This window comes from Wolffia australiana, chromosome 4 (assembly GCF_029677425.1).
Source record: "Wolffia australiana isolate 7733 chromosome 4, ASM2967742v1".
Taxonomy (NCBI): Eukaryota; Viridiplantae; Streptophyta; class Magnoliopsida; order Alismatales; family Araceae; genus Wolffia; species Wolffia australiana.
In genome coordinates this window covers 2,496,320-2,511,666 of record NC_135838.1, presented here as the reverse complement: position 1 = coordinate 2,511,666, position 15,347 = coordinate 2,496,320, and the positions used below count along the sequence as shown (strand labels likewise).

The window sequence follows — 15,347 nt, the reverse complement described above, 5'->3', positions numbered from 1 at the left end:
TAATGTATATATCCTATATATAATTCTTTTCCTTGTGTTCTAATGAAACCATTTTAAATTCAAAATATGTTTCAGATACAAGGAAATATGAAAGAGATGCGTTAAATTATGAATTACCAACTCATTAAAATTCGTTATATTTACTGGTGCGCTAAAAAAATAAATTTAAGTTTGTTAAGTGATATGTATAGAAAAGAAACTTCATTATAGATAGAATTATAGGAAATTATAGGAAATTATAGGAAATATTTATAAATTATAGGAAATTAAAAATATTCATTTGAAATAAGCCCAACATTATTGATATTATAATATTTAGTTTGTATTTTTGGTTATATACTCATTAGAATTTATCAGCTGATATGTTAAATGAATTGATAAAATGATATGAATGTACATGTTAAATTAAAATTTTGAATTTTGAATAACATTTTGCTTGAACTACTGAATGAATTTTGAAGCACATTACATGAATTCATATTCTTAACATGAATCATTGTCCTCCATTTAAATTTAATATATCATTTAGTATTTATTCAGTAGTGTATTTATGACACAGTCACAATATTTTATTCGATAATTTATTTATTTTCAAAAAATGATGATTTATGATAACTAAAGCCTATAATGAAAATTCATCGGAATGCCTCAGTAAAGATATAGAGTTGACTGATCACAATATTGAGAGTTTATAAAAATATTTTAAAATTATCTTTCAAACACTAGATTGATCAATTAATTTAACATTTATGGTCATGAATGATTTTTATTACAACTACCCAATATGATGCCCCTTATTGGTTGGTTTCTTTTAAACAATAGACTCTTGAATCATAAATATAACAATATATTAATATGTTATATTTAGAGTTATGTAACTAAGTTGAATCTTTAATTAGATAAGTCAAGGAATTTTTATGCTTCAGGTACAAGAATTAAAAAAGGTAGATGAATGAGGGTTATGAGAATTCAGGTTAATACAATATTAATTTATCATAATCAAAAGTTATATTTTCTACGATGAATAATATATTTCCCACTATAATACAAAGTTCAAAAAGTTTGAATGGAATATTAGAATAAGATAGCATGGTACATTAGATACCATTTTATTGTATGGTTGCACATTGTTTGTTTGGAGACCCAAAATGTAAAAAAGGAGCATGTAAAACTATTGAAGCCAATAATGTCATTACAACCACAAGCAAATATCTTCATGTACGAACCACCTCAAAATGTATCAGCATTTATTATTTAATATTACATAATAGCATCTTCTGAGTCATCTAATTTCTAGACTGAATTGTCCATCTTATTTTAATTCTTTTAAAATAAATGAATTCTAGTGTGAACTTTGATTTAATCAATTTATTTTGGTGATTTATCATTGTAGGATAAGTAAATTTGATTTAAGAAACAAAATTAAGATTTTTAGCAAGGAGATTTGGCTTGAATAGGTATAATATGTAAAATATAAAGTCATAATTTCGAGTAAAATTATATTTTTATTCATATTTTCAATGTATAATTTGGGATGTGCGGTCTGAATCATTCAATATTTCTGAAAGTTATAGAATTTATTCAAAATATGAAAGTTATGTAAGAATAAGGGTTTTGCTTAACCACGAGTAAGCGAGGTGTTCTCAATCGGCGAAGCCTCTAAAGCCTGAGGTGATCTCAATCGGCGATGCCTCTAGGTGTTCTTAATCTTCGAAGCCTCTAAGGTGTCATTTAAATTTCATGGCTTTAGTCAAGTAATTTTTAATTTTTATATATGTTACTATTAAACTTTATATGCATATCATTCTCCATGAAGCTCTAGTAAGACACATATCTCAGGAAAGTTTTACATTGGATATTTGTTAAGAGATCTATGACATGCATTTGCCATATTATCTGATGTTATGAGTCATACCCTAATGATAAATGATGAATATCTTGATTTTATTTACAGGGGGTGTGAACGCTTTTACACTAAAGAGAGGTGGAAGGTAAAAATGAATAATAATATTTTTCATTATATGATTCTCTGAATGAAATATTTTACTTCTAATGAAACATTTCTCTTTAAATTTTGTATATTATTGATCTTACTAGGTTATAAAACTTTCCTCTGATTTGGATGAAAGTAAATGCATGTAGTGCTAAATCTGGCTGCAATCATTAATTGAATTGTCTATATCTATTTATGAAAATTTTCTCCTAAAAGCTCAAAAACGTTAATGTCTCATGAAGAATTTTAAAAAATAAATTGAGGAAAATTTATAAAAATGGAATAAAATTTTGCATTCATCTCTTAAGTCTTCATTCTCAATATTTCATCAAATACTGTCTAGAAGTGTCATCTTTACAAATATTTCATCTATGAAGCCAACTTCCGAGATAATAATTCAATGATGAAGTTTTGATTAGTCCATTCATGTCCATACGATAATCAAGTATTTATGTTTGAGGTTTCTTAGATAATATATATGTTTATCCAATATTTGTTGGAGGTTTTAATAATACTTTTTTGGTGATGAAACCTTTTACTGTTTAAATGTATAATGGATGTACAATTATATTTGAAAACAACTTCTAGGAAACTATTACTGAGATTAGGGGTTAATAATATAATTAATGAATAATCATTTACCTACATTTAAATAAACTTATTATTTTTATAAATTATTATGTATTTTATATGAGCATTTATATTTATTTATCCTTGTATGAGATGGTTGTCATTAAATATAATACTTTAGTCCTTGTTCACAGATCACACCAATGAAAAGTGGTTTCAGCCAAAAATGTGAGGAAGGATGGTAAAATACAATATTTTGGGCACTAGGTACACCTGACGGAGATAGGAAGGATCTTTTTCCACATAGCAGAAGAAGCAAACATCATCAAAATTAATGTTTTTATAAAACGAGAGGGATTCACACATGATTTGAGAAAAGTACTGGTAGTCACATGAAAAAATATATTGTTTATCAGATGTTGATTGTACGGCCTATATTCAAATGATCAAATATCAGACCAGAATTGGTGTCCATATTCAACTATATGTTCTTCTTTTTCACCTTTCCTGCTTATATGTGGACCTCATTGAGGCAGATAAAAATATTTTTTAATTAGTACAACTTATGTTGGCTGAATGAAATAAGTACTTTTTATTTACTTTTTGGTGTTTCAATTGAATGAAGGTTTCTCATTTCTTCAAGAGGTAACTTGAAGGAAGAAGGTATGGATTTGAACTGATTTATTCACAATATCATATTTCTTAAATTAAATCCAAACAAAGTTATTTATTCACGATATTACATTGATTATATTAGGTTAGATGTTTACCTAAGCCACTATGTATTCATCCAAATCCCTTGTAATAAATCCTCTCAAACTATTATCATTTAGGTTTGACTTATTGACCTTGGAATTCATCTAATCCTCCTCCATTCCCATGTATTTGGCACATAATCCCATTTATTTTTAGATATTAATTTTATTGGTTCCTATCACCTAAGGAATTATTCTTCTTTCACGCTAGCTATTCCATAATTAAATAAAGATCACTACTTAATTTTTTACAGAGTTCATTCTGATACGATTTCAGTTCTTTAAAAGTATACTACCTCAGTTCTTAAAATGCTTGAGAGCATGGAGTTATGATGTACCATGATTTCTGGTCAGACTATTAATAAAATAATTATTATACCATGAAACCATCTATTTTGGAATCTGATTGGTTAAAATTCATGAATAAATATTTATCTAAGTAATTAAAAATATCTGAATTTTAGAAATGGTGTGCATTTTATATAAGATTAATTATTTAGAAGATGATATTATATGATCATCCAAATGACATTTTGAATAGATACACCCACAATCGTTTTATCCATTTCTAATTTTAGCAGTCGATCATGGAACCAAACTCTAGTATTTGATTCCTTGAGATAAATACAAAATTTTAATAGGAGAGTAAAACAACATACTTAAAATCAATTTCAATGAGGAAAAATTTGATCAAATTTTGTTATCAAAAATCATACAGTGCAGGTTGAAAAAAAATATTTGAGCAAAAATAACAATTTATCTTCAAATGATGTAATGCAAAACCATCTCCAACTCTATTTTTTCTGGCGTGTTATTGTGTGCCTGGTGGGACTTCAATATGGTAAGTGTTTTGTAGTTTACAAATAAATGTACCCATGTATCTATAAAATGGTTCCTTTTTGAGGAGATAAATGCGATGTGTGAGCAAACATAGCTTAATCGAAATCCCTAATTGCTGAGTCAGCCCCTATAAGGCATCTAATGCTCTTAGGATCACTAACATGCATAAAAAAATGTTCAATTCTAAGATGATAATTCAAACTATGCTATGCCCAGCTGAAACTAATACCATCTCCTTTTTTTTAATTTGGTAGATGGCTTTAAGATACTCAGCATGATTTTTTATGGTGAGGCTCTTTGAATACCTTTATAGTACTGTTTCTAGTCGGAGATAAGATGAATAAAAAAAGAAGACGAACAGAGGGGTAATGAGAATTAGATCATCGTTTAATCCTCAAATCGCTGTGAATACTCTCCAGGTTTTTATATTGCTTGTGTTTCAGTTTATTATGCTTTCCATTCTTGATTTTCCTAGAAAATTTTCATATTTTACTTGTGAATCGACCTGTTAGTTTATTGTTTTTTACTAATAGGAAGTCCCATAAAAGAACCAAAGGGTCCCAAAATATCTCATTTCCCAAAAAATGGGGAATTGCAGCCCTGTCCACAACTTACCACCAGACCATCCATGAGCCGTGATGTACATCCCTTTGAAGTAAATAAATTCGTGATTCTTATAATATTTATGTTTCAGTTTCTCAAGATTTCCTTTTTTATTTGTTTAAAAAGGACTACTTGTAAGGTGTCAGTCTACCTGTTCATACTAGGACATCCAAAAAGGTTATCCTAAAAATCTTCTCTTCTTCAAAAAAAAATCTCTCAAAGAATCTCTCTTTCTCTCTCTCTCTCGAAGTCCTCCCTTTCTCTCGCAAAAAAATCTCTTTATCTTTCTCTCAAAAAAGTCCGATCTCTTCAACTGTCTCTCATAAAATCTCTCTCTCTCAAAGTTCTCTCTTTATCTGTCTCTCTCACAGGAAACTCTCTTTCTCTCTCAAAAGTTTTCAATCTCTTTATCTCTCTCTCATAAAATATCTCTCTCAAAGTTCTCTCTTTCCCTCTCTCACTCTCGAACAAAACTCTCTTTCTCTCTCAAAATTTTGAATCTCTTTAACTCTCTCTCAAAAAATCTCTCTCTTTCTCAAAAATATCTCTTTCTATATCTCTCTCTCAAAAAAAATCAATCTATTTAACTCTCTCTCAGAAAATCTCTCCTTCTCTATCTCTCAAAGTTCTCTCTTTCTCTCTCTCTTAAAGAAAACTATCTTCCTCTCTCAAAACATTTCGATCTCTTTTACTCTCTCTCAGAAAATCTCTCTTTCTATATCACTCTCTCTCAAAAATCTCTCTCCCTCTCTCCCAAGAAATTTATCTCTTTCTCTCTCTCTCCAAAATATCTTTCTACATCTCTCTCTCAAATAGATCTCTCTCTCTCAAAAAAAATTCTCTCTCTCTCTCTCTCGCTCTCCATCTATCTATCCATCTCTCGTCGCTCTCCCAAATAGATCTTTCTCTCTCTCGCTCCCCATCTATCTATCCATCTCTTATCTCTCTCCCAAACAGATCTTTCTCTCTCTTGTTCCCCATCTATCTATTCATCTCTAATCTCTCTGAAATCTCTCTTTATCTCTCTCGCTCTCCATTTATCTATCCATCTCTTATCTCTCTCTCTCAAATAGATTTTTCTCTCTCTCTCGCTGTCCATCCATCCATCCATCTCTTATCTCTCTCTCAAATAGATCTTTCTCTCTCGCTCTCCATCTATCTATCCATCTCTTATCTCTCTGTCAAATAGATATTTCACTCTCCCGCTCTCCATCTATATATCAATCTCTTATCTCTCTCTCCCTCTCTCTCTAACTCTCTCTCTCTCATCACCATGACCGCCGGCGCTCGAGTTTTCCTCACCGGGAAATATACGGTGAGCGTGCGCCACTTGGGCGGTGGCGCCGCCGTCCCTTCGCCGCCGAAGCCTCTGCTCGTCGCATCTCCCACAGACGAAGGCGAATTCCCCCTTCTTCTCTTCCTCCACGGCTATCTCCTCTACAACTCCTTCTACACCCAGCTCATCTCCCACGTCGCCAGCCACGGCTTCATCGTCGTCGCTCCTCAGGTTCTCTCTCTCCTCTTCTTCATTCCTCCTCCGATCTCCCCCTTCTCGTCCCGTCCCAAGCCGGACGACGGATAACTTAACCGAACGGGACGTCATTTCTGTCCGTCATCCGTCATCTTTTCTCCAGTTTCACTCTCCCAGAGCAAATCACTGGCAGCCCCGACAAAGGAAGGCACGGAGGCTTTGGTTCGGCTTACTGAGGTCAGGACGGATGACTGATGACGATAAGGGACGGAAATGGATGACGGGTCGTCATCCGTTCCCTACTTGTTGGGCTGAATTTGCTGGTGCAGGATGCAATAGTGCCTAACTTTTTGTTTGTCGCGGGTGCTTGTGATTTACTCGAGGTTTACAACCATCCTCCATTCCGTCCGGCCCCTCGGATGGGACGAAACTGTGATTTTGTCCACAGTTTAGGCATGTTTCCGTCCTAGGAGTAAACTGATGATGGAACTAGCAGATGATGATTGTAAACCTAGAGTAAATCACTGGCACCAGATCACAGAATGGATGATGTAACATGTATCCTGATGATTTGTCATCCTTTCCGTCCCATACCGTCATTGGTGCTTTGTCCTGACTTTGGGATGCCAACGGAACAGTGGCCATCATTCCCTCTTTTTTGTCCCGTTCCGTCCCATCATCATAGGTTTACAGTCATCCAATCCATCCCCAGCTTTGCTAACCATAAGGCTCATGGAGAGAGTATAGAGATAGAGGGTATTAAATACAAATAAAATGATAGTCTCTCCTACAGAAGATGACCATTCAATGGGGAATAAGCATTATGTAGAAACTCATTCTGGCTTCAAGAGAAGAAGAAGAAAGGAAGAATAGAAGAGGGAAGAAGAGAGAACAGAAAGAGACAGAGAGATACGCTTAGATCGTTGTATTTCTCCTTGATTCAATCTTTGACATGGTTGGTGAATTTGTACTATAAAGTAGTTACATATAGTTGCTATTATTAATCGTAGCCGTTATAATTGTTATAACGGCTAATTCTTGATTAAATCCTATCCGTCCATATGAGGCAGTTATGTTGTTATAATCGTATCCGTTATAATTGTTATAACAGCTATGACGATCTAATCCTGACCGTCCATTTCTGTCTATGTTTAACTCTATCTATATTTAATCCTATCTATGTTTAAACTTAAATTTGATCCTATCAATCTAATCTCTAACGAATATAATATATAAACCCATTTATTACTACTCTAATCTCGTTTAAGTTTCTATTCCGGCGTTTTCGTTCTTGCGAGTCTCCGACTACTCTTTACATCCCATTACACATTTGTACCTATTTATAGGAGTATGAACCTACTAACAATATTTGTTCTTGTGTTCTGATGCTGTCCCATTCCATCTGTCCTCAATTGTCATCCGTCATTCGTGGGTTCCGTCCCTTACCATGATCGGCGATCTGTCTTGACCTCCAGGCGGCATCAGAACATAAGAACAAAGATTGTTCATACATCCGTTTGGTCTATTAATCATAACAAATCTGAAAACTCTGCAACAGATGACTAACCAAAATGCTATCCCATTCTGTCTGTCCTCAACCGTCATCCGTCCTGCGTCCGTTTTGTCCCTTACCATGATCGGCGATCTGTCCTGACCTCAGGGCGGCATCAGAACATAAGAACAAAGATTGTTCTTACATCCATTCCGTATATTCATTGGAACAAATTTGTAGACTCTCTAACAGATGACTAACCAAAATGCTCTCCCATTCTCTGTCCTCAATCGTCATCCGTCCTGCATCCGTTCCGTCCCTTACCATGATTGGCAATCTGTCCTGACCTCAGAGCGTCATCAGAACATAAGAACAAAGATTGTTCTTACATCCGTTCTGTCTGTTCATCGGAACAAATCTACATACTCTATAACAGATGACTAACCAAAATGCTCTCCCATTCCATTTGTTCTTAACCGTCATCCGTCGTTCGTCCATCCTGAATATAGTGCAGGGATGCGGACGGGATGATTTCTTCATCCTGGGACAAAAAAATCGTCCTGTCCAAAGATATAGACGAATTTCGGGACGAAAATTCATCCCGGGGACCACCGGACGGGACGTTTTTCGTCCCATGGAACGAAAAAACCGTCTATCCGGAGGTCTCGGACATTGGACGGAAAACCGCTGTATTCACATCCTACGGTTGAGATGTAGCCACGTGGTCTCGTAGTGACAATTTGCATCAAAGTCCTTTTTTTCCGTGCGTGTAAGCGGACGCCGCTCAGAAATAATTGTACATATGGCCCTTCGCATTCTCTCTCCTCGGTAATTCCCTAAAAACTTAGAAAAATCTATATTAATATATTACAAATACTTAATGGGTTTTTTTCATCCGGGACGAGGGACGGGATGAAAATTCATCCTGGGAGGACTGGACGGGACGGTTTTCTTACAGTCGGACGAAAATTCGTCCCGTCCTTCGTCCCTGCACTGAGTCCGGACATCGGACGGGATGAAATTTGTCCCATCCCGCCCATAGTCCACGTCCGGGACGATCCGGAACTATAATCCTGAGCTGCCCAGGCAAATAAACCACTCCCTCCTCTGCCACATGCGTTGCACATAGCCCTTCATTCCTTTCGTTCCATTCAGTCCCATCAACGTAGGTTTACAACCGTCCTCCGTCCGTTCAGTAGAATCATTGGGACGGAAACAGAACAAATCTGCAGACTCTGTGACACATGATAAACCCAAATACCATCCAGTTCTCTCTCTCTCATATTCCCTTGTCCGTCATCCGTCGTCCGTCTCCAATTCATAAGCTTTCAGACTTCAGAGACGTGGGCTCAAATATCGAGGTTTTTACGTGATTCCCATGCAGCTTTACACGCTCTCTGGGCCAGACACAAGCGATGAGATTGAGAACGCTGCGTTGACGGTAGAGTGGCTGGCTGTGTCGCTGCCGTCCATTCTACCGCCGAGAGTTGCGGTAGATTTCGCCAAGCTTGGCGTCGCCGGCCATAGCCGCGGTGGCAAGGTCTGTCCCCTCTGCAAGACTGATATCTCCGTGATTTTTCTCTTCATTTTTAGTAGAATAAAGGGTGCAACATCAGTCGAATCTGTCGATATTTTTACATTTATTTATCGAACCCTCTTTAAGGGCTTACTAAAGGTCTAGATTTTGTTCTTCGGTTGTGAAATTATTTTCCTTTTTGAGGGTATGTAGAAGATTTTGTATCTTCCTTCTAACACCCCCAAATCAAACTCCTGTGACGTTTTGGGCTCATACAAGTTTTAATCGAGAAACCCCGGCTGTTTCTCGATAGTTATCTAGATTAGTAATTGAGAATCCATTCAAATTACGTAAAATGCATTAATTGAATAACAGATTCCATAATTTTCGTGTTTTTAGTATAATAAAGGGTGACCATTTTGGTCGAACAAGTATTGATTTTTTTTCTTCCCCTGCGAGCAAAGATCTTCCTTTTCTTCCGACAATAGGTTGTAAGTTACAGTTACTGGCAATGTAGTTGTCAAGATCTCAGTGTCTTCTTCATAAATTTCTTAGCTTTTCCTGGTGATCCAGGTTTTAAGTTGACAGCAACTGGGGATTTTGCTATATTTTTCTTGAAGTAATTGACTTTCTTGGAGATCTGAATGCAATGAACATAATAGCTGGGGATTTTGCTTTATTTTTCATGAAGTAATTGATTTATCCGCTATATGTACATAATGAAAACATCAAATTGTCATGGAGAGAGCCAAGGATTTTTTCCGGAGAATGCATCAAAAGAAAGCACAAGATTCCCTAATTTCAACCTGGATCTTACAAACCCTTTTCTCAGGAGAACAGAGCCAAAGCCTCCATCTTTCACGATTTTCAATATCACATGTTAATTCACAAGTCTGTAAACTCCCACTTGCATAGTTAAAAGATAATGTCGGTTTTATTTTTGTATGTTTGGCTCATACATTCCACTATCGTTTTCTCTTATTTTATCTTAGTGCAAGAACAAGGATTTTGGCCTATAAATGCATCAGAAGAAAGAGCAAGATTCTTTCATTCCAACCAATCCCTTCCAAGCACTTTTCTTATCTCAAGTTCACCCAAAGAACCTGGCACTCTCATAGCTTACCCAAATTAGTTTATAAAGTCCCACTTACAGAGTAAAAACTAAATTTCCTCTTTACTAATATGGTTGTTGATACAATATTCCACCATCATTTTCTATTATTATTCTCATGTGCAAGATCAAAGACTTTTCCTAGAAATGCATCAAAAGAAAGCACAAGATCCCCTTATCCGATCCGTATCTTCAAAGAACTTTTCTCAGCCCAAGTTTATCATGTAATTAGTTTCCATAGTCACACTTAAACAGTTTAAAACTTAATATCCGTTTTATTCATATAGGTTTGTCTCCTTCACTCCACTTTCTATTAAGCTTATTGCCCTAAAGTATTTTGACCTAACTTAGCTAGAATTCCTTCAGGTGGCCTTCGGACTTGTTCTTTGGCTAGTGAAGAAGCGTAGGACTGCATCAAAAGAAGGCACAAGATCCCCATATTCCGAGCCATATCTTCAAATCTCTTCACTCAGCACATGTTTATCATGTGATTAGTTTACATAGTCCCACTTACAGAGTATAATAGTTAATTTTCCGTTTTATTCATGTGGGTTTGTCTCCAGTGCCCCACTTTCAATTAATCTTACTCCTTTCCAGTATGTTGACTTAACTTCGCCAGAATTCGTTAAGGAAACCTTCCTACTTTTTTCTTAGGCTAGTGAAAAGGGTTTGGAAGATATGGCTCAGAATAAGGGGATCTAGTGCTTTCTCATATCACAACGAAAATAGTTTACATAGTCCCAGTTACAGAGTTTAAAACGTTATTTCCGTTTTACTCTTATGGGTTTGTCTCTTAAACTCCACTTTTGTTTAATCTTATCCCCCTGCAGTAAGTTGGCCTAACTTCAACAGAATACCTTCAGGCGGCCATCCGGCTTGTTCTTAGACTAGGGAAGAAGCATAGACAGCACAATATTCCCTTAATCCGGCCACCTCTTCCAAACTCTTTTCAAAGCACACGTTTATCCTATAAAACCTGGCATTCTCAATTTCTCATATCCCAATGTAATTAGTTTACGTACTCCCACTGACAGAGTTCAAGACTTAACTTCCGTTTTACTCATAAGGTTCATTCCTCTCCATTATTTTGACCTATCTTAAGCAAAATTCCTTCAGGTGGCCTTCGGTCTGGTTCTTGGGCTGGTGAAGAAGCCCAAGCTGAAGTTCTCTGCGGTGATTGGCATCGACCCAGTTGACGGAATGGACAAAGCCAACCAGACACCGCCTCTAGTTCTAACTTACGTTCCTCGCTCTCTTCAAACCAACGCCGCTGCCATGGTAATCGGCTCCGGCTTAGGAGAGCAACGCAAAGGAGTCTTCCCTCCCTGCGCTCCAGCAGGCGTCAATCACAAGGACTTCGCCGCTGAGTGCCCTCCCCCGTCTATTTACTTAGTCGCTGGAGAGTTTGGCCACTTTGACATGCTTGACGACGTTACTCCAGGGTTAAGAGGGAAGGCTACTTACTGTCTGTGTAAGAGTGGCGGCAAGAGAGAGCCTTTACGGCGCTTTGTTGCCGGGGCCGTGGTGGCTTTCTTGAAAGCGTTTCTCCTTGGGGATGATGCCGATCTTCTTGCTCTGAAAGGCGATCCTTCTCTCTCCCCTGTTCTGCTCTCCACTGCTGAGTTCTGCCTGGAATAGGAAACTGACCGTGTATGCCAACCAGAGCGACTGTAGAAGTTGATTGATGCAACATTGTAGACTAGTGGTGTTACACGGCAGAAGAACCCATAGTTTTATTGGATGTGATATTTTTTTAATCCAGATTTAAACTGAAGTTGTGTATATTTTGCTGGTTGTTGATTGTCTAAGAATCTTATTGTTTGGATTCGTAAACCATTCATATCATTATTATTATTATTAATCGTTGCAGCTTATGTGGCCAGAATAGGGGTTGATCGGTTAATTGATGCTACATCGAAGGTGAAGCCATCAAAATGAATACATAATCTTATTCGATTCCAAATGGGATCGTTTTCTCTTGCTTAAACAATAAGTGGATACCCAATCATAAGTTTAATTCAGAGCTGAATGTTAAGTCTGCAGGCTGATATTTCTATAGAATCATACTGCTGCATTTGCTTACTTTGATCCGCAAAATATGTACAGTTCTTATCCTTTTTAGCCTCAGGTAGTCTCTTCTTTAGTCTGACTTGTTATATTATGTAGAATACTATTTTGTCTGAATTTGTAATTATAAACTAGAATCTCACTCTCTCCCCTGTTCGGCTCTGTACTGCTGAGTTCTTCCTGGAATAGGAAACAGTCGATGTAGGCCAACCGGAGCCACAGTTGAAGTTGATTGATGCAACATAGTAGACTAGTGGCGTTACACGGAACAAGAACCAGTAGTTTTATTTGATGTGATATAGTTTTCCATCTTTTCTTAGTTTTATTTTGAAGCCACATTTAGTTAGCATTTACTCAATATGAGTTATTTTCTTCATAGACATGTATTAAATTTATATATGTCGTGTGATAACGAAATAACCTCTAACGGATACTTAAATATTTAATTTTTCTTGTTCTACAATTCACTTAAATCAGTGGTATTTATGTTACTCTCTTAAAACTTTAGAAGTATTTTTATGTAATACTTAGTTTTATCCACTTCAACATCAATTGACATTTCATTTTACGAAAAACAACGTGAATATTCTGCTTTCTGAAGGGCCTATTTCCTGGGGGACGATGCTGAGTTTCTTCCTGAAAAGAACAGGAAAATGTCGATGTCTCTCAAAAAAGAACCACAGTTAGAATTGATAGGTCGATGGATGTACCATTGTAGATGAAGTGATGTAATATGGTTGAAGAATCCTTAGGTTTATTTGATGTGATATTGTTTTTCGTTTGTTTTTTCTGTTTTAAAAAAATATGCTATGCTACACAGATATTAAGTTTTGTTTTCAATGGATTTTGAAGCCACATAAGTTAAACCTTGCTTATTGAAAATAAGTAATATGTACTTTTATCTGCGATCTTTTCCATTTTTACTAGTCTTAAGTTTATGACTAATATACTTTTCCATTTGGTAAATTGCGACAGCAAATTATATTCCTTTGAAAGTTGTTTATCATGTTTTCTCCTTTAATAATCGCATATTCCAGTTTGACTTCTATTATTTAATGGTACGCTATCATGCTCACAAATTATTGCATTGTATATACTATTTGTTCCATCATTTAAGCGTTTAGATAATAAGCTTTTACAAGCTCCGAACTATCTAGAACTGTAACATGACGTCGATCAATGAACCAATAACTTCATTCTGACGGACTGACGAAAGAATAATAAAATCAAGCTTTGAAATATTTTATACGCACAAAGATATCAAATAATTGTTGGCATCTTCTTCTTTTCTTTGTCTATAGCGGCCAACTATTGACACGTCTAATCATACTTGAAGAGCGAATGACTTCGACTGTTGATGAATTTTCTAAGTTGAAGTTGACTTTTGTGAATAAAAAGTGAGATACTTCCTTGTGGATTTGACAGCGTTGTCGGCGCAGAATGTTTGAAGGAGGGCTGGTTTGGACCCAGTTCGTTGACTAACCAGCCGAAGGGTTTTCGAGTGGGGTCTTTGTACCGTGTAGAGGCAGTGTATGACAGCCCTATAAGTTAATGGGAAGAGGGCCCGGACAGATCGGCAGGGTAGGTTCACTTGCCATCGCTTTCTAGGTTATCACCTCAGTACCAAACAGCGGGCCTCACTTCTCTCTCTTCCTTTATCTGTCTTTCTCTCAGGCACTCAATCTCTCTAAGTGTCTTGATGTGTATGCTATGTATCTATCTATATCAGTCTTATCTATTTCTCTATACATTTATCAAGAAAAATGTTGTCTTTGTGCTCTCTCACTCTCTCTATCTACCTTTCTATTCATGGATCTGGGTATGCTTATATGAATCCATATCAATAGAGCTAGCAACTATTATCTGTCTGTCTATCTGTCTATTGTTTTATGTGTCTATCTTTCTCTCAGGCTCTCAATCTCTCTAAGTGTCTTGATGTGTATGCTATGTATCTATCTATCTATATCACTCTTGCCTATTTCTCTATACATGTATCAAGAAAAATGTTTACTCTATGCTCTCTCACTCTCTCTATCTACCTTTCTATTCAAGGATCTGGGTATGCGCATATGAATCTATATGAATAGAGCTAGCAACCTATCTATCTTACATCTCCCTTCCCATTTAAGGATCTGGGTACGTGTATGTGAATCTATGTCAATGGAGCAATCAACCTATATATCTTATATATCCCTCTCTATTTAAGTATCTGGATATGTATATCGGTCTAGCTAACCACCTATATGTCCGTCTATCGAAAGTTATTTTCTCAGGGTTCTCGCTCTACTTAATCATCTGGGTATCTATATATCAATCTATATCCGTAGAGCTATATTTCCTTCTCTTTTTAAGTATATTATTGTGTATGTATCAATCAATATCAGTCTGGTCATCTACCTAGATGTCCATCTACCGACAAATATTTTCTGTGTTCTCTCACACTCTTACTGCCTCTTCCCGTCACCCTATTGAAGTATCTGGCTTATCTATCGATTAATGTATCTGGGTTCTCATCTCTCTATTTATCAGTTTCTCTATCTAGTTGTCTCCTCTTTCTTATTCTCTCTTTACGTATCAGTCTTCTCTCATAATCATTTCAGTACTAGTCCGCCTGGAAGGCCTATCTCTCTATATACATCTGAATCTTTATATGTCGATCCCACTCAGTTTGTAAATTGAAGGCAAAATGAAGACTTCTTTCTTTTAAAGACCTGCATGCTTTTGTCGAAACGTACTGCCCATAATATTCGCCATAAAGAGGGACGAAGGAATAGTTTGTCTTGGCTCTCCACCTATCGCATAACATTAGACATCCCTGTTTGTACCTATTTATCGATATCTTGCTGTCAATCGAATCTTTTCCTACCACAAATTTAATCATCCAAAATTCATGTCTCCAAAGAGCAATTCACCCGGAGACAATACCTGG

At 36.2% G+C, this 15,347-nt stretch overlaps 1 protein-coding gene across 2 annotated transcripts; it reads left to right on the top strand.

The window, feature by feature from the left end:
* Nucleotides 1-5,449: 5,449 nt before the first annotated feature.
* LOC144702776 (chlorophyllase-2-like) lies at nt 5,450-12,184 on the top strand. 2 transcript variants are annotated; one of them, XM_078574815.1, is made up of 3 exons: nt 5,474-6,268; nt 9,109-9,264; nt 11,468-12,184. In XM_078574815.1, exons 1-3 carry the CDS (start codon nt 6,035-6,037, stop codon nt 11,987-11,989), a joined length of 912 nt encoding a protein of 303 aa, XP_078430941.1. In that variant the 5' UTR covers nt 5,474-6,034; the 3' UTR covers nt 11,990-12,184. The 2 variants fall into 2 exon arrangements, with proteins under 2 accessions (XP_078430942.1, XP_078430941.1); XM_078574816.1 differs by lacking the exon at nt 9,109-9,264 and having other exon boundaries at nt 5,450-6,268.
* Nucleotides 12,185-15,347: the final 3,163 nt, after the last annotated feature.

Coding starts and splice junctions, on each gene's coding strand:
- LOC144702776 (XM_078574815.1), top strand. CDS start 6,035: ATGACCGCCGGCGCTCGAGTTTTCCTCACCGGGAAATATACGGTGAGC. Junction 6,269..9,108: donor TCATCGTCGTCGCTCCTCAG/GTTCTCTCTCTC, acceptor ATTCCCATGCAG/CTTTACACGCTCTCTGGGCC. Junction 9,265..11,467: donor GCCATAGCCGCGGTGGCAAG/GTCTGTCCCCTC, acceptor AAATTCCTTCAG/GTGGCCTTCGGTCTGGTTCT.